This window comes from Salmo salar, chromosome 12 (genome assembly GCF_965601325.2).
Source record: "Salmo salar chromosome 12, fSalSal1, whole genome shotgun sequence".
In the NCBI taxonomy this organism is placed as follows: Eukaryota; Metazoa; Chordata; class Actinopteri; order Salmoniformes; family Salmonidae; genus Salmo; species Salmo salar.
This window is the reverse complement of record NC_138302.1, coordinates 50,830,472-50,853,890: the sequence shown is the minus strand read 5'-3', so window position 1 is coordinate 50,853,890 and position 23,419 is coordinate 50,830,472. Positions and strand designations below refer to the sequence as shown.

Sequence of the window (23,419 nt, the reverse complement as noted above, 5' to 3'; positions counted from 1 at the left end):
AATAACAGAGTAGTAGCAGCTTGGGAAGGGGGTGCAAATAGTCTGGGTAGCCATTTTGTTAGCTGTTCAGGAGTCTTATGGCTTGGGGGTAGAAGCTGTTTAGAAGCCTCTTGGACCTAGACTTGGCGCTCCGGTACCGCTTGCCGTGCGGTAGCAGGAAGAACAGTCTATGACTAGGGCCTACCACTGTTGTGTCATCAGCAAACTTAATGATGGTGTTGTAGTTGTCCCTAGCCGTGCAGTCATGCGTGAACAGGGAGTACAGGAGAGGACTGACCACGCACCCCTGAGGGGCCCCCATGTTGAGGATCAGCATGGCGGATGTGTTGTTACCTACCCTTACCACCTTGGGGCGGCCCGTCAGGAAGTCTAGGATCCAGTTGCAGAGGGAGCTGTTTACTCCGAGGGTCCTTAGCTTAGTGATGAGTTTAGAGGGCACTATGGTGTTCAACGCTGAGCTGTAGTCAATGAATAGCATTCTCACATAGGTGTTCCTTTTGTCCAGGTGGGAAAGGGCAGTGTGGAGTGCAATAGAAATTGCATCATCTGTGGATTTGTTGGTGCGGTATGCAAATTAGTGGATCTAGGGTTTCTGAGATAATGGTGTTGATGTGAGCCATGACCAGCCTTTCAAAGCATTTCATGGCTACAGACGTGAGTGGTCGGTAGTCATTTAGACAGGTTATCTTGGTGTTCTTGGGCACAGGGACTATGGTGGTCTGCTTGAAACATGTTGGTATTACAGACTCAGACAGGGAGAGGTTGAAAATGTCAGTGAAGACACTTGCCAGTTGGTCAGCGCATGCTCGGAAAACACGTCCTGGTAACCCGTCTGGCCCAGCGGCCTTGTGAATGTTGACCTGTTTAAAGGTCTTACTCTCATCGTCTGCGGAGAGCATGATGACACAGTCATCCGGAATAGTTGATGCTCTCATGCATGTTTCTGTGTTACTTGCCTCGAAGTGAGCATAGAAGTTATTTAGCTCATCTAGTAGGCTCGTGTCACTGGGCAGCTCTCGGTGGTGCTTCCCTTTGTAGTCTGTAATAGTTTGCAAGCCCTGCCACATCCAACGATTATTTGACCCTGCTGGTCGTCTATGAACGTTTGAACATCTTGAAGAACAATCTGGCTATAATGGCTATGTACTCTTATAATCTCCACCCGGCACAGCCAGAAGAGGACTGGCCACCACTCAGAGCCTGGTTCCTCTCTAGGGTTCTTCCTAGGTTCTCGCTTTTCTAGGGAGTTTTTCCTTGCCACTGTGGTTCTACAGCTGCATTGCTTGATGTTTGGGTTTTAGGCTGGGTTTCTGTATAGCACTTTGTGACATCTGCTGATGTAAAAAGGGCTTTAGAAATAAATGTGATTGATAGTCAATAACTAAATTCTCTCCCAACACAATTCCCTTCCCAGTTCACACCTTTTTTTCATTCCCAAGGGAAAGGTTTGGGAAAAAAAACAAAAAAAACAAAAAAATAAATAAAAAAACACATACACCTGAAATATACACTACCGTTCAAAAGTTTGGGGTGACTTAGAAATGTCCTTGTTTTGAAAGAAAAGCACATTTTTTGTCCATTAAAATAACATCAAATTGATCAGAAATACAGTGTATGTCACGGCTGTCATCGTCATCAGACGATATAGCGAAATCATCGTCGGAAAAGGAGGACCAATATGCAGCAGGATTGACAATGCTCATCTTGAAGTTTATTAACTCAGAAGTGAACACAAAATAATAAACAACGTACTCACGATCTACTAGACAGTCCTGTTAGGCTCACACACGCTAAACAAGAAACAATCTCCCACAAATGACAAACACAAATACACCCTAATATATGGGACTCTCAATCAAAGGCAAATAGACCACACCTGCCTTCAATTGAGAGTCCCCACCCCAATTAACTAAACATAGAACCAGACTACCTAGACTAAACATAGAATTACATGAATCTCAAACAGTGCCCAAAAACCCCGGAATACTTAAATCAAATGCCCTTACTACAAAACCACCACCCCTAACCACATAAACCAAATACCCTCTGCCACGTCCTGACCAAACTACAATGACAATGAACCCTTATACTGGCCAGGACGTGACAGTGTAGACATTGTTAATGTTGTAAATTACTATTGTAGCTGGAAATGGCACATTTTTTATGGAATTTCTACACAGGCGTACAAAGGCCCATTATCAGCAAACATCACTCCTGTGTTCCAATGGCACGTTGTGTTAGCTAATCCAAGATCATCATTTTAAAAGGCTAATTGATCTTTAGAAAACCCATTTGTAATTATGTTAGCACATTTGAAAACTGTTGTTCTGATTAAAGAAGCAAAAAAACTGGCCTTTAGACTAGTTGAGCATCTTGAGCATCAACAGTTGTAGGTTCAATTACAGGCAAAAAATGTCCAGAAACAAAGAACTTTCTCCTCAAACTCGTCAGTCTATTCTTGTTCTGAGAAATGAAGGCTATTCCATGCGTGAAATTGCCAAGAAACTGAATATCTCGTACAACGCTGTGTAATTCTCCCTTCACAGGATTGCGCAAATTGGCTATAACCAGAATAGAAAGAGGAGTGGGAGGCCCCGGCGCACAACTGAGCATGAAGACAAGTACATTAGTGTCTAGTTTGAGAAATAGACATCTCACAAGTCCTCAACTGGCAGCTTCATTAAATAGTACCCGCAAAACACCAGTATCAATGTCAACAGTGAAGAGGCAACTCCGGGTTGCTGGCCTTCTAGGCAGAGTTCCTCTGTCCAGTTTCTGTGTTCTTTTGCCCATCTTAATATTTTATTTTTATTGGCCAGTCCGAGATATGGCTTTTTCTTTGCAACTCTGCCACGAAGGCCAGCATCCCGGAGTCGCCTCTTCACTGTTGACCTTGAGACTGGAGTTTTGCGGGTACTATTTAATGAACTACCAGTTGAGGACTTGGTTACACAGTTCCTTCAGATAACAGTCTCTTGTATCAACATTTCCAAGCAAAAAAAAACAGAAGGGAGAATCTGTAGACATGCTGAGATAAAAAAGAACATACTCTTTGCCAGAATTCAGCCAACAAGACCATAACATTTGCAAATACAGTATGCCCCCTGTTGTCCCCTGTTGTGTTTCAAACACCTCCAGCACAGGAATGACATTTCTGAGTGCATGTAATTCAGTTTCACTGGCATATAGTACGTTCTATGGATGGTCTTAACTTATGCAGTAATTTATGTCTGAGATTATATGGACATGACTAGGCATTCAAACATACAGTATCTGTATCCATTCATCAATAGCTTCTACCAGATCTTCCTCACATTTTTGTTTGACATGTTCTGTGTCATCAGGAAAAGCATCTATCAACCCTTGTTACAGTTTTGAAATCAACTTTGGAGGTTTGTCAGGCTGCCTTCAAATCTGATCCTCCTAAAATGAGACATGACAAAAAATTACCTTGGTGTACTTTTATACATTATATTATACAATAAAATAATCAATGGTTCAGTAATTGAAATGACCATTATTCCCAGATCACAGACTGTAGCTTTAACCTTAAACTGCTGTCATGTAGCTACTTTAGGTCTACCCATCAATTCAAGATGGAACTTTGTATTGTTCACTGATATTGTTAACATACTGCAAAATTCACCTGAGCTCCGTCCCTGGCTGTCTGATCCTGCTGGGACCCCTGTCACCATTTGATCCTGCTAAGACATGATGAGCATAGTGTTGTGTACTGACTGCACTAGAGGGCTGCATTCCTGCAGGATACCTGTGGTCCAGACAGAGATCATTGCGGCACGGTAGGCATTTTTCATGCTGCAGGCGGTCAGACAGACGATTTTGGGATGACAATATTTTTGTTGTCCCACAGATTATTTGGAGATGGTCCTCTTTCTGCTTTGTATGCGTTAGTTTACCTGTTGTATTAAAAACACATATTTTTCACATTATTCACACACTCAGATTTTGCTGCTTCAACTTCAGTAGCCTACCTCTCCTAGTTGAGCATGAGAGTACGCCTAGTATGTGTGGTCTCATTGAAATAAAGTAGGCTCCCTACATGGGCAAATAATCACGTGGCAGTTAACTTGAATATGAAACTAACTTAAAAATGATTAGACTGTAGTTTACTATAGTGTCTGTAAATATATATTGATGATCAAAAGAAGTGGAAGGCGCTCAACCAACTTGAGTCGAAGTACAATCACATTTTTTAGGCTACTATGGTGAGTGAGCGTTGCGTCTTTTTATTTTCAATAAGTATTGATTACCTATTTGTGACTGACCGGCTCAAATCGGTCTTACAGTATCTAGCAACATTTGAAGTTGTGTTTTTTACATTGGATAAAATTAGAGACTCAGAGCTACAAAATGGTATATCATACAATGCATTTGAGAAACAATGGGAAAGCAGTTTTATTTGAAAGTTGATAAACTTGCAAACTCACTTTTGAGAAAATGGCCTTTGAATGTTTTGGTACTACCACTGGAGAGCCCTTCTTTGTCTACAACCATTCAACATCATTCACCTCCTCTTAAGCTTTAGCCCCACCCATCTTTTTAAGGGTTGATCCAAGTGTTTTGTACTAACAACAGCAGTCAAGCACCCCTGTAAAGAACGTTATTATACACAGATTCAAAACAGATATTGATAACGAATGTGTATTTTGTGGTTGTGACCCAGAGACTCTTGTCCATTTATTTTGGGACTGTTCTAATGTCAGAAGATTTTGGAGTGAGTTAAAAGATGTTATTTTAAAAGAAACTACTATTAATGTTCATTTGAAAGACTCTGAAATATTGTTTTATTTTGATCCAAATTATATGGACCCTGATTTAACTTTCATTGTCATTTGTTTATTTTTCATGGAAGATTCTTTATCCATAAAATTAAGTGGTTGGAGAACAAACCTCTCTTCACATTGTTTAAGATAGAAGTTAAATATCATTTAGAAATTATTAGTAAGTGTAAAAACAAAAAAGCAATAGGTAACTGTATCAAATAAAAAATTTATTTCGATATGTAATATCCTTGTCTGTTAGGTTTATGTTTGTATATTTCTGTTTTTGTATTTGTTTTGTTCATAATAGTAATAATAAAAAAAATAGCAGTCAAGCACCCAAGCTAACTTGCTAGCAACTTCCAGACACAAATGAGAGAACAGCTCTGTTATGTTCCCCAGTTTCTGTTTTGTGGGTTTGTGTATATGTATGTGTGTATTTCAGGAAATGGCTTCCTGGATTCCCCCAGGCAGCTGATTGGTCGGCCCCATTGCAAATTGGAGCTCTGATCCCGCCCTCTCATTAGGGGATACAGTTTTCGGCAATTACAAACTCCTTCTGCAGCTGGATACAAGCCAGTGTTCCTTTGAGGAAGAGAGATCTTCTTGGATGTCCTGCGTTGGTAACTTCTTTGGGATCTGGGGGCAGTATTGAGTAGCTTGGATGAATAAGGTGCCCAGAGTAAACTGCCTGCTACCCAGGCCCAGAAGCTAGGATATGCATATTATTAGTAGATTTGGATAGAAAACACTGAAGTTTCTAAAACTGTTTGAATGATGTCTGTGAGTATAACAGAACTCATACGGCAGGCAAAAAACTGAGAAAAATCCAACCAGGAAGTGGGAAATCTGAGGTTTGTAGTTTTTCAAGTGATTGCCTATCTAATATACAGTGTCTGTGGGGTCATATTGCACTTCCTAAGGCTTCCACTAGATGTCAACAGTCTTTAGAACGTTGTTTCATGCTTCTACTGTGAATGGGGAGAGAATAAGAGCTGTTTCAACCAGGTGTCTGGAAAAATGCCATGAGCTCAGTCACGCGAGCAGCCGTGAGAGCGAGCTGAGTTTCTTTTCATTTCTAAAGACAAAGGAATTGTCCGGTTGGAATATTATTGAAGATTTATGATAAAAACATCCTAAAGATTGATTCTATACATCGTTTGACATGTTTCTACAAATTGTAATGCAACTTTTTGGACTTTTCGTCTGGACTTAGTGCATGCGCCTTCTGCATTTGGAATAGTGAACTGAACGCGTGAACAAAAAGGAGGTATTTGGACATAAATATGGACTTTATCGAAACAAAACAAACATTTATTGTGGAACTGGGATTCCTGGGAGTGCATTCCGATGAAGATCATCAAAGGTAAGTGAATATTTATAATGCTATTTCTGACTTTTGTTGACTCCACAACATGGCGGGTATCTGTATGGCTTGTTTTGGTGGCTGAGCGCTGTACTCAGATTATCGCATGGTGCGCTTTTGCCGTAAAGCTTTTTTGAATCTGACACAGCGGTTGCATTAAGGAGAAGTGCATCTTTAATTCTATGTAAAACACTTGTATCTTATATCAACGTTTATGATGAGTATTTCTGTAAATTGATGGGGGAAGGGGAAGGAATCTTGGGAGTGCTTAGGCAAGAGGCCTGCGGGCATACGTATACCTGTAGTATGTACTCTGTATGGGGGAAAAAAAGAAACGATGGGGAGAAAGAAAAGTTAGCAGTTTTGGGACAGACAGCAGAATTAGAAGCAGGGACAGTAGCGGCAGGTGGAGCAGCAGGCACAACAGCAGCTCTAGTGGCTGGGCTAGGACTAGGAGCTGAGACTGCAACAGGAATAAGATTAGGAGCAGCAGGACGTTGTAGTCACAGCATGAGGAGTGAGAGGATGGATAAAATGAGCAAAGGTTGAAACAAACATCTGACCATACAAATGATGGTTCAAAGACAAAAAAGCTAACATTACTGATAGATATAAACCAAGAAGATGTAAACAATGAAGACATGTTTACAGGTATGGAGTGAACAGGGGAAGGGAAAAGGAGATGGATAAAATAATGCAGTTCAAGTAGGGTCAGTAGATGAATTAGGGGCAGGAGCAGCAGGTGCATCAGGAGCAGCATGCGGGACAGTAGGTGGTTTACAGGCTGGAGTGGCTGGGGTAGGACGAGGAGCTGGGGCTGCAACAGGAAGAGGACTAGTGCCCAATGTCCACCAGATGCATATGTGTTTTGAAACAATAAAAAGCAAACATTACCGATGGATATAATCAAAGAAACAATGAAGACGTTATTGCATGGATGGAGGGAACAGGGACAGTAGGAGTAGTTGAAGCAGGAGCAGCAGGTGCGGCAAAAGGCACCAAATGCATTTTCCATACTTGACCCATATGTGCTTCGCTTTTCAAGTAGCTAAAAGCTAGCTAGTTGGAGTCTGTGTGTGTACTTCCATTTGTACCACCGCACGGTAAAGCATTGCAAGAGTTGAAAATATTTAACACATGCGGTACACAGAGGGCACTGCAGCTTAGTGCGGCACTCCCAATGTAGTGTTGCGGACTTCTCCATTGACAGTGAATGACTTCCGCCATGAGGAGTAGGAGTATCAGAAGGAGTGATGGTGGGATGAATGGTGCAGAACCTGGTGCAAAAAAATATGCTATAAACAAAGGCCCTGCAAAGCAGACATTACAGGTGGTTGGATTAGTGATGGGAAATGCAAAAGTAAAGGGATTGGGGACAGATAAAAGGCAGCAGTTTACAGAGGGACATCAGTTAAAGCAGGAGGAGTAGTAGAAATTGGGACAGCAGCTGGAGTGGCTGGGCTAGGACTAGGAGCAGGGGCTGCAACAGGAATAGGATTAGGAGTAACAGCTGATTTCTTTTTTGCCAGAGCAGGAGGAGTGGGGAGATGATTGTGGACTACAGGAAAAAGAGGACCGAGCACGCCCCCATTCTCATCGACGGGGCTGCAGTGGAGCAGGTTGAGAGCTTCAAGTTCCTTGGTGTCCACATCACCAACAAACTAACATGGTCCAAGCACACCATGACAGTTGTGAAGCGGGCAAGACAAAACCTTTTCCCCCTCAGGAGACTGAAAAGATTTGGCATGGGTCCTCAGATCCTCAAAAGTTTCTACAGCTGCACCATCGAGAGCATCCTGACGGGTTGCATCACTGCCTAGTATGGCAACTGATCGGCCTCCGACTGCAAGGCACTACAGAGGGTGGAGCGAACGGCCCAGTACATCACTGAAGCCAAGCTTCCTGCCATCCAGGACCTCTATACCAGGCAGTGTCAGAGGAAGGCCCTGAAAATTGTCAACGACTCCAGCCACCTTAGTCATAGACTGTTCTCTCTGCTACCACACGGCATGCGGTACCGGAGCGCCAAGTCTATGTCCAAGAGGCTTCTAAACAGCTTCTACCCCCAAGCCATAAGACTCCTGAACATCTAGTCAAATGGCTACCCAGACTATTCACATTGCCCCCCATCCCCCCCCCCCATCCCCTCTCAACACCACTGCCACTCTCTGTTGTCATCTATGCATAGTCACTTTAATTAACTCTACCTACATGTACATACTACCTCAACTAACTGGTGCCCCCACCCATTGACTCTGTACCGGCACCCCCCTGTATATATTGTTATTTTTACTGCTCCTCTTTAATTACTTGTTACTTTTATCTCTTATTCTTATCCGTATTTTTTTAAACTGCACTTTCAGTTAGGGGCTCTTAAGTAAGCATTTCACTGTAAGGTGAATACGATTTGATTTGATTTGAGAGGAGGGATAAAAGGAGAAAAATCTGCAAGAACATCTGACAATGCAAATTATAGTGCAAAAAGCAAACATTACTAATAGATATAAACAAAGAAAGTGTAAACAATTGTCACGTCCACTCCTGCTCCGGCACGCGACATCACCAGTATGCTAACCACCGGTCCTGGAAACCTATCTTTATGCACACCTGCATCTCAGCATCAACAGTCACACCTGGACTTCATTACTCCCTTGATTACGAACCGCTGTTATCAGTCATCAGGTAGTATTGTTTAAGTTTCCATGTCAGACGCTTTTCTTGTTTTGTATCGTTCCATGTTATTAAACTCACTAACTGACTAACCTGGATCAAGACGCACTGCTGCGGCAGGGTTTCTCTTTAGTTTTTGCAGAGGTATATTCTACCTCTTCCAGGCTGAGAGTGATTCAGCAAAGGAACAACTGAGTTCTGAGTTCTGCAGAGAAACAACAGCGCTCTGTGGGGAAGGAGTTTGTGGCTTGAGTGTCAAAGCCTGTTACTGATGTTTTGCTGGATGGACTTCTGTAACAGAAAGGGATTAATGCCAATGAGGTGAAAGCAGTGAAGGGGATTTGTGTGAGGGACGTCATTGACATGGTGCTAAAGAAAGGAGCTGCTTCTTGTTTGAGCATGAAGTCCTTTCTAAACAAACTGGGTCCCTGTAACGCCCTGGCCATAGAGAGGGGTTTTTTGTTCTTTATTTTGGTTAGGCCAGGGTGTTACATTGGGTGGGCGTTCTATGTTCCTTTTTCTATGTTTTTGTATTTCTTTGTTTTGGGCCAAGTAGGGTTCCTAATCAGAGGCAGCTGTCTATCGTTGTCTCTGATTAGGAATCATACTTACGCAGCCTGTTTTCCTTTGGGGTTTTGTGGGTAGTTGTTTCTGTTGTGTGGTTTGCACCGACAGAACTGTTGGCGTTCGTTTGTGTCTTATGTTCAAGTTTTTTGTATTATTAAAATTCAATATGAACACTCACCACGCTGCATCTTGGTCCCCTCTTCCAGACGATCGTTACAGTCCCGCTGATATACAACGCTTGGCTTACGCTAAAACATTTGTTGGAGTATTGTAGTTGAGTATGGCCACTGACGATCGGTATAATACTTATTCCAATGTCCAATTGAATAACAGCCACCATCGAGAAAAAGATTAGAAGTTCCCCACTGGTTGAATGAAGGTTGATATAGGTCATATGTGTGTGTGTGCTTGCTAAACATTAACCCTCTTCGAACTGTAATGCCTTAAAATCACACATTGCATTTAATGTATCACTGTGAAATGGAGAACAGGTAGGAGTCAGGTGATTGGATAGTGTTACATTGACTTCTATCATCTGTACAAGAGAAGTGCAGCTAGGCAGACTGAAGAGCATCAGTAATTGTAATTCATTGTTATCACTATAGGTAGCAGCAGTGCACTGTATCCCAATCTGCTATGAACAAACAGAGAATGTGAAATAGTTCAATTAACCCTAGTTTTATTGTGGCTTGTAACCCTTCTATTAAACCTAGCTTATAACCCTTGTAGTATTATTCCATTGTTGTATGTACTGTATGTTAAAACCAACTTGACTAAATTAAAATATGAATTGTTGTCCTTACTATCTATTACCATTGGAGAATCTTTAAAAAAGATTCATAAAATGCGTAACAGTAACTGCCTGTCTTCTATTCTATGGTATTCACCATTTTTTTATTTGAATACATTACTTTCATACACCTTGTTACCTTTTCATTATTGAGAGGAAAAAAACAGGACAAACCGTCGACTGAGGAACACAAGGTTCTCTGCACTGAACACTACTGGTGAGTTCATTTTATCTGTAGTTGGTACCTTCCCCTTATCTACACTGATTGAAGTGGATTTAACAAGTGACATCAATAAGGTTGGAGTCAAGAACTGCCTACGGTGCAACGAATTAAGGCTGTTCTGGGGGGGTGTTCTTAATGTTTTGTACACCCAGTGTATATTGACACTGTAGATGCTAAATGTTTTGTACACTCAGTGTATATTGATACTGTAGATGCTTCAAAGTATTTTCTGGTAGATTCCTGATCACAGCAAAGCAGATGTAAAAGAACAGAAGCATCCATTGCCCTGTTGTGCATTCAATACCTCCATTGATATACAACTGTTTAATCAACTATCGTGATGAAACGTTTCGATTTTTTGTGATACAATTTTTCTCTGACAGGAGATCACGCAGACATCGTAGTCCTGTAACTGAACAATAAAAAAGAATTCCAAAGACCAAGGTTTTTTTTTTCTCCATCAAATCAATGTATTTAACAGAATAGCTATCAAACAGCATCACTTAGATTGAAGAACAAATACAGTCAAGAAGAGGAGGATGAGAAGAGTTTAAAAAAAACATAGCTTGTCATTTTAACTCCATTGACGAAATAATTGCACAAAAAAAGACCCGGCGTTAGTTGAGACAAAAAAGCTAGAATTAACATATTCTCAGGGCAGGTTTCCCAGACACAGATTTAGCGTAGTTCTGGACTAACAATCATTCTCAATGGAGAATTTCCATTAAAAATGCATTTTAGTCCAGGACTAGGTTTAATCTGGGGCTGGGAAACTGGCCCATAGTGTGCAATGATTCATTTGGTTAATTAGCACTTAGTACATTGTGTTGTGCTGATAGGAAAAGTGTGTGTGTGTGTGTGTACGGTGTGGAGATAATATACAATTTATTCAATGTGATGAAGGCATACATGTATGTTTGGGTTTACGTTGGATATTCTAGATGTGGTTTAGAAAGTTACACATTTCGATCAAGATTTTTTTTTTACAAAACATCAAAGCAAAATGTAGGTACAAACCAAAGAACAACCTTCAAAGTCCTTTCACAGAGCTTGATCAATTAAATTGTTATTTACATGTAAATACTGCAGCTTTTTTTGGAATACGTTTCCATTAAAGACCATTAAGAAACAAGGTATTTCAAAGTGTATGTCACGGAGAGCAAAATGTATCTTTCGATGAACTATGGGGTCTAAATACTCCTGAATCACTTCCTCTAATTCATAACTTCATGTACAGAAATACCTGGGTTGGTAGCTACTATACTGAACAAAATTGTAAACATAACATGTAAAGTTTTGGCCCCATTTCTCTTGAGCTGAAATGAAAGAACCCAGAAATGATTCATGCTGTATGCAAAAAAAGCGTCTTTCTTTCAAATGATGTGCACAAATTTGTTTACATGTTAGTGAGCATTTATTATTTTCCAAGAGCAGGAATCCATCTACCTGACAGGTGTGGCATATCAAAAAGCTGATTAAACAGCATGATCATTACACAGACAATAAAAGGCCACTCTAAAATGTACAGTTTTGTCACAGAACACAATGCCAAAGATATCTCAAGTTTTTAGGGGGGCATGCAATTGGCATGGTGACTGCAGGAATATCCAACAGAGCTGTTTCCAGAGAATGTAATGTTAATTTCTCTACCATAAGCCATAACATCATTTTAGAGAATTTAGCAGTACGTCCAACTGGCCACAAAACCACAGCCCACGTGTAACCACACCAGCCCAGGACCTCCACATCTGGCTTCTTCACCTGCGGGATCGTAATAAAGCCCTTTTGTGGGGAAAAACTCATTCTGATTGTCTGGGCCAGGCTTCCCAGTGGGTGGACCTGGCTCCCAAGTGAGTGGGCCTATGCCCTCCCAGGCCCACCCATGGCTGCGCCCCTGGCCAGTCATGTGAACTCCATAGATTAGGGCTAATAAATGTATTTAAATTGACTGATTTCCTTCTATGAACTGTAACTCAATAAAATCTTTGAAATTGTTGCATGTTGCGTTTATATTTTTGTTCAGTATTTTAGTTAACCTTTTAACTAGGCAAGTCGGTTAAGAACAAATTCTTATTTACAATGACAGTCTACCCTGGCCAAACCCTAACCTGGATGATGCAGGAATCCAATTGTGCACCACCCTATGGGACTCCCAATCATGGCCGGTTGTGTTACAGCCTAGAATCAAACCAGGGTCTGTAGTGATGTCGCTATCACTGAGATGCAGTGCCTTAGACCGCTGCGCCACTCAGGAGCCCGAAAGTATATATTGCTCTGTCCTTTCCATTCATTTCAGATCAGTGCTTATTAAGGAAAGGAGACAAAGGAAGGAAGATACTTGAGACTATTGAGATACAGGCCTTCCTTGCATCCTTTCCACCCAACGACACCCTCATCTTCACACATCACAACCCCAGAGTCAGAAATCATGGACAAAGCATTTAACAAAGACAGTGAGAAATAACATTACATTAAGAACCAAGACAACACGATCATGCCCTCTGGTGGTCTGTGACAATCCGAATTCAAACAAGCAGAAACAAATCTCAGATTAACAAACAACCAAACAAATCGATTCATAAACGAACTTATAAATTAAGCAGTTTTTGTCCAGGCCTCCGCTGGTGTAAATATAATCATCCTTCTTAAGATTATCGGGAACATGCACTCCTGTTCTTCCTATCTGGACACAGAACCAAACTCTAGAGCACACAGCTCTCAGTGCAGTCCGCTGTGCTGTCATCGGCCGATCGCCTCTTCAGTTCCCAGTCCTGTGTTTGGTGGGGGTGCACCTGGCTCCCCTGTCCCTTGTGTCGGGGCTCCTGGGGCTGGGTGTCTGCTGACCCGTGGCCCAGCCATTTCTCGGCTTCCACCTGGAGGTAGGCCCGGACGCGGTGGTGCTGCGCCACGCTGCCGCTGAAGTCGATGACACGGCACTCGTATGTGCCCTCGTCTGACTGCTTGACGCTGGAGAGACGGAGCTTGTGGGAGATGTTGCTCCCAGCCACTTTCACCACCTGTGGCAGGAGATCATGTATTTGTGAGTCATATGAATATGATTCATATTCCTGGGTTTCAACAGAAGTAATTAGGTTAATAATGAGTTAATCATGTTTAGTTAAGAGTCCATTTAGTTTACAGTGCAGTACTGTATACTGTACATGTGTCTCCTCACACTTATTTTGGTGGCATCCTTAGACATCTCCTCCATTGGCACCACCTATAAGGAATTTATTAAAATAAGTCAGGCATATGGCTGAAATAACATTAGCAAGTGACATACAGTATCAATTGAGATATAATCAAATATGACTTCACATGTTTTTCTATGATTGTGTTTTGCTTTTAGTGTATTGATGTGAATATTGATGTGTATATTGATGTTTATTGATGTGCAGATTGTATATTGATGTATATTGATGTGTATACAGGGCTCATCTGTGAAAGACACCTTGATCTCAGCATGACTCCCTGTTAAAATAAAGGTAAATATATATATATATATATATAGCATATACCGTATATGTCAACATACTTTCAAATATGTCAAACGTCAGACAATCAACAAATGAAAATGTGTTAGACTCCACCATCTGTCACAGGCGTCGATGAAAGGTGACCAAAACGCAGCGGGTATAGTGCTCATCTTCGTAATTTATTAAAGAGAGTGAACACTTAAACGAAAACAACAAACCGACAATCAACAGTTCTGCAAGGTACACAGACTATACAGAAAGCAACCACCCACAAAAACACAGGAAAAACAGGCTGCCTAAGTATGGCTTCCAATCAGAGACAACGAAAGACACCGGAAGCCATACTTGGCCACACATTGAAAAAGAAAACTAGAACATATCCCCTGGAAACAAACAAACCCCAAAACACACAGAAACAACACCCCTTGCCACGCCCTGACCATACTACCATGACAAATTATCATTTTACTGGTCAGGACGTGACACCACCTGAACCAGTGGAATGCGATACTGCGTACATATATTTGCTTACGCACATCTGCAATTCAAAACCTTTAGCACTGTGCTCAAATAAACTAGTTCCTATCCACACTGGGTAGTCTAATATATGTTTTGTTGTTATGTCTGCTAGCTATTTCGTGGCGTCAATTGAAGAGGCTATCTGGGAAAGTTGGGGAGGGGAAGGTATTAATTATTTTTAAATAATATTTTATTTGTCTTTTCTTTCACTCCAGATACAAACTTATATATACAAACAACAACTTACAGACGGATGGATACATCTCATTTGCCCAGACCTGCAGGCCATTTCAATATTACAATAATAAATCATTAGATCTTTCCATTGTGTTAATGATGGCGGATTGATTGATTTCCAAGTTTTTAGTATACGTTTTTTCAAGATCAGTGTTTATGTCTTGAAATATGCAGACAGACAGATTCAAATAAGTTTACATTGTAATAGTTCTGACAGCCAACTTTCTAGCTCCACCCATAACTTTTGGGCTTCATAGCATTCCCAGAAAGCATGGATTATTGAGTCATTATTAGTTTTACACTTAAGACATGACTCTGCTGTTGTGCTAATTTGTGAATTTTGTCTCTTGTACAATAAATTCTATACATTCGTTTATACTAGATTAATCGTACATTTTCGTTAACTGTAATTTCATTAGTTATGCTCCAACTTCCCCCCCCCCCATCTTGTGCCAACATCAGTTCTTTTTAAGTCTTGGTTCCAATAGTTTTTTGGGTTTTTTTCTAAGAGATTGTCAGTTGGATATGCTCTCTACAAGGTTTTGTACAGTATATCTTCCCTATCATATGAACATTCTTTTTTGACTCAAATAAGATTCCCTCAAGATTGCTCTGGTGTCCAAAATATTTCAAATCGTCATTTTGTGATATTTAACCTTTAAATTGCATGTATTTGAAACTATATACATTGGTCAGTCCAAAATGTATTTTTTTATTCTGTCATGGAGATACATGTATTTCCTGTTACCAATTCATTTATGGTTTCTATGTCTTTAGTTTTACATTTGGACCAATTTATTCTGAAAACCTATCCAAGGATTGTTCCATAAGGTTGTATTTTTAGGGAGTGATATTGGTTCTTGTAGAATATGTTTCATTTTCTTCCATATTATTATAGTGTTCTTAACTATGAAGTTGTTAATGCTCTTAGGGGCATAGGTATGCATTATGCATTGAACAGAGATTTGGAAAATCTATTCCTTCCTTAGTGCCAATTATAGTGTCTAGCGTCACAGCAGGGGGTTTAAGTTTCCCTAAGTTATAATAGTCAACCTCATCCCACAGCGCTAGTAAAATGCTAATCAGCAATTATATATTATTTCCAATGCCAAGGGCTGCGGGTAATGTATTTCCTCTGTGTGCTGTATTATAGACAAATGTGGATTCAGTCGATTCAGTTCTGTCAACAGTAATGAACATTATCTATATTTATGGTAATAGTGTGTTAACAAAGTCCATGTGGGCTTAATGAATGTTTTTTCCATTTTTTAATTTATTTTATTTAACCTATATTTTATCAGGGAGTCATACTGAGACCAAGGTTTCCTTTACAGATGAGCCATGAATTACATAAATTACATAAAATACACATAACAAAATATAAATACAAAATGCATGCAAAAATGCAAGAAAAACACGGTCATAAAAAACAAACACATTCATCAGTAATAAGGTCCTCAATCAGCTTTCTGAATTGCCCTAGAGGCACCAGAACCTTTAAAAAAGTGTTCCACAAATAAGATGCAAGAAAACTAAGAGCTGATTTACCTAACTCAATAGAGATCAAAGGAATTTCCAGAATTAGCCATCCCTGAGACCGGATGTGGTAACTCGTATGTCTAAAGTTTAGTAATGATGTTAGGTACAGTGGGACTTTTTGTAAAAGGGCTTTAGGAATGAAAACTTAGCAATGTATCAATCTATGTGACATCAAAGAGGGCCAACCAACTTTCTGGTAGAGAATACAGTGATAAGTACTAAAACTGTCATCCGTAATAAAGTGGAGTGTGCAATGGTAAACTGCATCTAATGGCGTTAATGAAGTGGCTGCTGTGTTCATATACATGATGTCGCCATAGTGTAGGACCGATAGGAACATCGACTGAATAATCTGCTTTCTACTATTTAGCGAGAGGCAAGACCTATTTCTATAGAAGAAGCCCATCTTTATTCTCAACTTCTTAATTAACTAACTCATCAACATGCTTTTTAAAAGACAGCTTTTAATCTATCCAGATGCCCATATATTTGTAAGCACAGTGTCACATATACACCCTCTCTGGCCTCTAGGTCATCAGGCTGCTGATTATCCCGCACCATCGTCTTGCGCACCTGCGCCTCATGATACTCACCTGGACTCCATCACCTACTTGATTATCTTCCCTATATTTGTCACTCCCCTTGGTTCTTTCCTCAGGTGTTATTGACTCTGTTTTCATGTCGGTGCGTTTGTGGTTCGTCTTTATTTTATTTAATAAAACACTCACTCCCTGAACTTGCTTCCCGACTCTCAGCAAACTTGTTACAGAATAACACCTCACCTAAGGGAAGCAACAGGGAGTGTTTTTTTAAATTAAATTAATGACGAAGGGTCCAGGAACTGCTACAGGCTCTCATCCCTCAACCTGATCGCCAGGCTTCCCTGCCTCAACCGGCTCGTCAGGCTCTCATGCCTCAGCCGGATCGCCAGGCTCCCAGTGGGAAAATGAACAAAATCAGCAGGGGATCAAATACTTTTTTCCCCCACTGTACGTATGCTTAAATCAGACTTATTTTTATGCACTCTAGAGAACAGCATACAGTGAGGGAAAAAAGTATTTGATCCCCTGCTGATTTTGTACGTTTGCCAAGTGACAAAGAAATGATCAGTCTTTAATTTTAATGGTAGATTTATTTGAACAGTGAGAGACAGAATAACAACAAAAAAATCCAGAAAAACGCATGTCAAAACGGTTATAAATTGATTTACATTTTAATGAGGGAAATAAGTCTTTGACCCCCTCTCAATCAGAAAGATTTCTGGCTCCCATGTGTCTTTTATACAGGTAACGAGCTGAGATTAGGAGCACACTCTTAAAGAGAGTGCTCCTAATCTCAGTTTGTTACCTGTATAAAAGACACCTGTCCACAGAAGCAATCAATCAATCAGATTCCAAACTCTCCACCATGGCCAAGACCAAAGAGCTCTTCAAGGATGTCAGGAACAAGATTGTAGACCTACACAAGGCTGGAATGGGCTACGAGACCATCGCCAAGCAGCTTGGTGAGAAGGTAACAACAGTTGGTGCGATTATTCGCAAATGGAAGAAACACAAAAGAACTGTCAATCTCCCTCGGCCTGGGGCTCCATGCAAGATCTCACCTCGTGGAGTTGCAATGATCATGAGAACGGTGAGGAATCAGCCCAGGACTACATGGGAGGATCTTGTCAATGATCTCAAGGCAGCTGGGACCATAGTCACCAAGAAAACAATTGGTAACACTCTATGCCGTGAAGGACTGAAATCCTGCAGCGCCCGCAAGGTCCTCCTGCTCAAGAAAGCACATATACATGCCCGTCTGAAGTTTGCCAATGAACATCTGAATGATTCAGAGGACAACTGGGTGAAAGTGTTGTGGTCAGATGAGGACAAAATGGAACCTTTGGCATCAACTCAAAGGGTCTCTGAATGTCCTTGAGTGGCCCAGCCAGAACCCGGACTTGAACCTGATCGAACATTTCTGAATAGACCTGAAAATAGCTGTGCAGCAACACTCCCCATCCAACCTGACAGAGCTTGACAGGATCTGCAGAGAAGAATGGGAGAAACTTCCCAAATACAGACAGATGTGCCAAGTTTGTCGCGTTATACCCAAGAATACTCAAGGCTGTAATTGCTGGGCCAGAACCCCGACTTGAACCTGATCTAACATTTCTGAAGAGACCTGAAAATAGTTGTGCATCGACGCTCCCCATCCAACCTGACAGAGCTTGAGAGGATCTGCAGCGAAGAATGGGAGAAACTCCCCAAATACAGGTGTGCCAAGTTTGTAGTGTTATGCCAAGAATGCTCAAGGCTGTAATTGCTGCCAAAGGTGCTTCAACAAAGTACTGTGTAAAGGGTCTGAAAATGTATGTAAATAATACTTTTTCAGTTCATTTAAAACTAAAGCAAAAATGCAAAAATGTCTAATTAACAGTTTTTGCTTTATTGCTATGGGGTATTGTGTGTAGATTGATGAGGGGGGGGGAAAAAACTATTTTAGCAATTTTTGAATAAGGCTGTAACGCACCAAAAATGTTTTTATTCAAGGGGTCTAAATATTTTCAGAATGTACTGTACATTGAGATTTATCTGTATAGTATTTCTTAACTAGTTACATGCAGCCTGGTCTAGGTCAATTTGAGGAAAGCCTCTGAATTAGCAGTGAGTGATCAACAATATCGAAAGCCTTTGACAGGTCAATGAAGAGGGCAGCACAATGTTGCTTTTTATCCATACACTTAACATAATTTATAACTGTGGATGCAGCAGAGATAGTTCTTTGACCTGGTCTGAAACCCGACTGCTGTACATTTAGAATACATTTAAAAGATAATAAATATCTTCGCTGAGAATTAATCAAATATTGATGATAATGATAATCAGATACAGGGCTACTCTTTTATGAAACAAGAAAATATCACAGACTAGTAACTCGGATCATTGACTCACGTGTCACTCAAACACCCAACGGCCAAAAACATTCTCCCCTTAAAAGGCAAGTCCCGCCCTCCAACCGTAACTTTCCTCTCAGCGGCTCACCTGATTGGAGGTCCAGGCGGGTTTCTCTGGCCAGTCTCTGTGGTTCTTCATGTACCACCACTGGATCTCCAGGGAGTAGGAGGGTCCCGCTCCCCGGAATGAACAGGCCATCTCCACATCCTGACCGCTATGCGTTGTGGTGTCATGAGGGACCTCCGTGAAGAGAGCTGAGTGGAGAAAGAGTGAAGAGACTGAGCATTTATGCACCCGAAAAGTGACCAACCAGGGGTAGCACTGGAAATAAAACTTAGATATTTGTGCCTTTAAATCACGAAAGGGTCAAAAAGTCCCTGTCTGTGAAACCTTAGCAAAATAATTGCTAAAGAACAGTAACACTAAAAATAGTGTTTCTTATTGGACATCTTCAGGTAGTCCCTCCCTGTTTCAGTCGTTTGTTTTCCATTTGGCACCTAATGAGGGCTAAAGTAGCCTGGGACATCTCTCAAACAAAGACATCACTCCCCCATATCCCCTATCTATCCCCACACATCCAGCTATTAGACCATCGCTACATCCTGTTAACAGCTCCCTTAAAACACATTGCTAATTCATGGACTAATCATCCTTTATAACCACCACCACAAAGGCTTCCTCCACCAAGAGCTTCAGTCTTATAGACAAGTCTTTGAAAGATAAGGTAGCCACTGGTATTCTGTTTAAGCGATGTGTTGTTGTTTAAGATGCACCATCTGCTATGAGGATAAAACTTCAGCAAGAAACAACAGGCAGATGAAGATAATTAAGTTGAAGGGCACTTTGGGGATTTTGGAGGGGATTTTCTTGTATGCTGTTGGGAGCTGTTTTGTGTGTCTTAGTAAATTCTTAAAGACATTACAGATGTATCAGACAAATGCAATTCGACTGGCTCATCTAATTGCATTTTGAGTCATGCTTTTTAAGGATGTTGTCCTTTAGGTAATGAGAAGCATGTGTACAAAATGAATCATAATAAATAACTACATCAATAGATATGGATAGTAAGATTGTGAAAATGTGTGTCTTATCTAAGTGATTTAACCCTGAAAAGATATACCCCTACGGAAAATAATTAAAAGTGTTGTAGGCATTTCTGTGTCCATTACATTTCGCAATCCTTCCTGACTGCCTATTGTTTTCCCATCTCTCCTGCAGCGACCCCTTGTGCATAGAACATGCAAAGAAACATTAAGGAAACTCTACACCTGTCATACAGCAGCCTTTGTCTTGTGTTGTGATAAAATATTGTCCCAACATCCCTGCATGACAAAAGCTTAGAGAACACAATACACATTATCGCCGTATCATGCCTCTATTAAATCAAGGTCTATTCCAGGGGTCTCCAAATCCCATTCATGGTGTGCCGGCATTTGCTTCAGCCTAGCATTAACACCCCTGTTTCAAATAATCAACTAATCATGATCTTCAATCTGGACCATGCAAAGTTAAATCAGGTGTGGTATTGCTGGGCTGGAACGAAGGCCTGCATCCCCAGTAGCTCTTCAGGACAATGACAGCTGGTTCATTTCGTTCACATCAATCATTTTGATCCATCTTCATTTGATCTATCATCACACTAATGATTGTGGTTAATAATGTGTGGTGAAACTAGATGTATGTTCAGTACATTAGGTTCCTGCTCTACACAGCGTAGAAGCCTGAGGTCATGTGTGATTGTACACTCATCACACCCCATTGAGTCTCACATTTTTTACTATAAAGATCTCTCTTGCTCACTCTCTCTCCATATTGATTTTATATGACTATGTACTTACAGTGGTGAGTTATTTTGGGAGTAAGTGCTTTGTCCTGTACAAGTGAGTTTCTCCTATTTGTTTATTTTATATTCTTGCACAAATATTGTTTCTCAATAAACAGATCATGCAGAGTAGTTTCAAGACAATTACATTTTGCACAGTATACGAGAGATAGCTAAAAGTATGCATAAAAGATGGAATGAAAACCTCATGGTTGAAATGTATTTTAAATGATTATACATCTGCCCATTTACCAAGGGATACTCAACTATTACCTCTTCTTGGTGAGGGCAAATGGTAAATACGTTAAAGGTACATAAACACTGCTGTACTTCAGCAGCCAAATGCTTTAACCTTGAGAGGAAAGGCTGTGTTCTGAATTCCCTGTGTCTAGAACCATAAAATAGGCAAGTTTGAGGACACCTCATCACTATATGGGGTCCTTCTCATAAAAACCTGAGTGGTATACCACGAAGCAAGCTAGATCTACTCAGGGCGGACTACAGAAAAATGCTGCTAAATGAGCAGAAAAGTGAGAACTTGAGCAGGATGGAGGACAAGAAGAAAAATAATGATCACGATGACTAATGCGAAGATAAGACGAGCAAAAAAAGATGGCGGAAAATCGGAAGCAGATCTCCAAAAAGGAAACCGGCATCTCAAGTTTATACACCTCCTGCTTTTCATGAATAATAAAATAAAACTATGCTTGAGTTCCTTGATCCTTCTACTTCTGATAGTAGCAGTGGAGGAGGAGCTATAGGAGGATGGGCTCATTGTAATGGCTGGATTGGAATAATGTAACGGTATCAAACTAATCAATCACATGAAAACCACTTATGACTCCGTTCCATTTATTCCATTCTAGCCATTACAATGAGCCTGTCCTCCTATAGCGCCTCCCACCAGCCTCCTCTGGATAGTTGTGATCATAGAGGGAGTGAAATGGAGATTGGGAAAGCTGTAGAGAGTAAGTGTGAGTCGAAGCGTGGAGAAATAGCGGAGGGTCTGGAAGGAGCAGCTGCTGCCGTGCCTGAGAATAGTGGGAAGGAAGAAAGTTGGGAACTGAAAACTTGCGACCTGGAATACGGTTCAAAGGAAAAGTTGACCATGAAAAGCGTACCCATACGAGGTATCGTGGTGGGTAGAGAGTAGGCTAGGGGAGGTGCTGTCTGTCAAAGTAGTGTATTTATTATGATAGGATACATCTATCTTCCAGAGAGACCGAGTATTGCGCAAGACTGGGGGTGCGAGAGGTAACATGCTTTAGTCTATGAAATAAAGCTCCTCTGAAGAGGGTGATAACAGTGCCTTTAAAACAGCTAAATGTAACAAAATGCAATCTACGTAATTCCCAAAAGTAATTATTTATCATGAGAGGGCCATAAACAATAACTAGTAATGCTGCATATTCCAAGAAAGGTTAAAATCTCACCTTTCAGATACAAATTGTTATAAATTGCTGAGGTGTAGTCACTTTTGAGGACACAAGCTCAAGTACACAGTACAAATATGATACAAATATGAAAATACAAAATATTTTATATTATGAATTTCCTATTCAACAAAATGGTATGAATAAGGCATGAAATTACTTATATTCTTTATAAATATAGTATAATCTAATGATAAAATTACTAACTATAAGATTTCACCTTATGTTTAGTGTAAGAGAAAATTTGCATATTTTCTAAATGGTCTCTCTTGATCAAAATGCCTGCCCTCATCGCTGTGAATGTCTCACAGAGCTTTGAACTTGTTAGGAACTCACCTCATCTCATATTAATCTTGCCCGTCTGTGAAAAACAAAGTGTTTTTTTGTTTAAAATGTAGGAATTATTTTAGATGAATAGCTATAAATGTGCTACAGTGATGAAACCACTCTCTCCTGCTGCACTATGATATATGGATTGCAAGCATGTGCTTTGTCAGTGTCTGTGATGTAGGGTTTAGACAGGAGTTGATGGACAGTCAGAAGAGCCAATGAAATGCTAAGAGGGACATTCCAGCTTCAAGTGGTTTCAGATTTCACATCCTATGTCACACAGAAATTATACTACTCTGTAAGCAATTTTGAACTATGGTGTCCACAGATCGATTTATAAGCGAGAAGGGTCAACATTTGGGCACTCAAATCATCATTAAATCATCATAAAAACATAACCTATCGTATACCCGACTGTAATTGATAGCACACAACAAACCATCTAACATTACAGACCAAATAGTCTTATAGGCCTATGTAAATCCATGACTCTTGCATTTAACATGCAACTCACATAGACCTACACATAGTAAACCATAGGCCGGTAATTAATAGACTATGAGGCTGGAACATAATGCCCTATAACAGTAATAATCCCAATAGGCTTGGCAACACCTCACTGGCTCAGCAACCAGGAGATAGTAGGCTAGGCTCAGCGACCAGGAGATAGTAGGCTAGGCTCAGCGACCAGTAGATAGTAGGCTAGGCTCAGGGACCGAAGACAATA

At 40.6% G+C, this 23,419-nt stretch overlaps 1 protein-coding gene across 1 annotated transcript in view; it reads right to left on the bottom strand.

Annotated features, from left to right (window-relative positions):
* Positions 1–10,865: 10,865 nt before the first annotated feature.
* The window catches only part of vstm2lb (V-set and transmembrane domain containing 2 like b), a 79,356-nt gene continuing 66,802 nt past the window's right edge, over positions 10,866–23,419 (bottom strand). The window contains exons 2-4 of the mRNA XM_014132104.3: positions 19,195–19,361; positions 13,573–13,617; positions 10,866–13,414 (exon numbers count right to left, since the gene is read on the bottom strand). Of these exons, the coding sequence (XP_013987579.1) occupies positions 13,100–13,414; positions 13,573–13,617; positions 19,195–19,361 (527 nt within the window). The 3' untranslated portion in view covers positions 10,866–13,099. The remainder of the gene's footprint in view (positions 13,415–13,572; positions 13,618–19,194; positions 19,362–23,419) is intronic.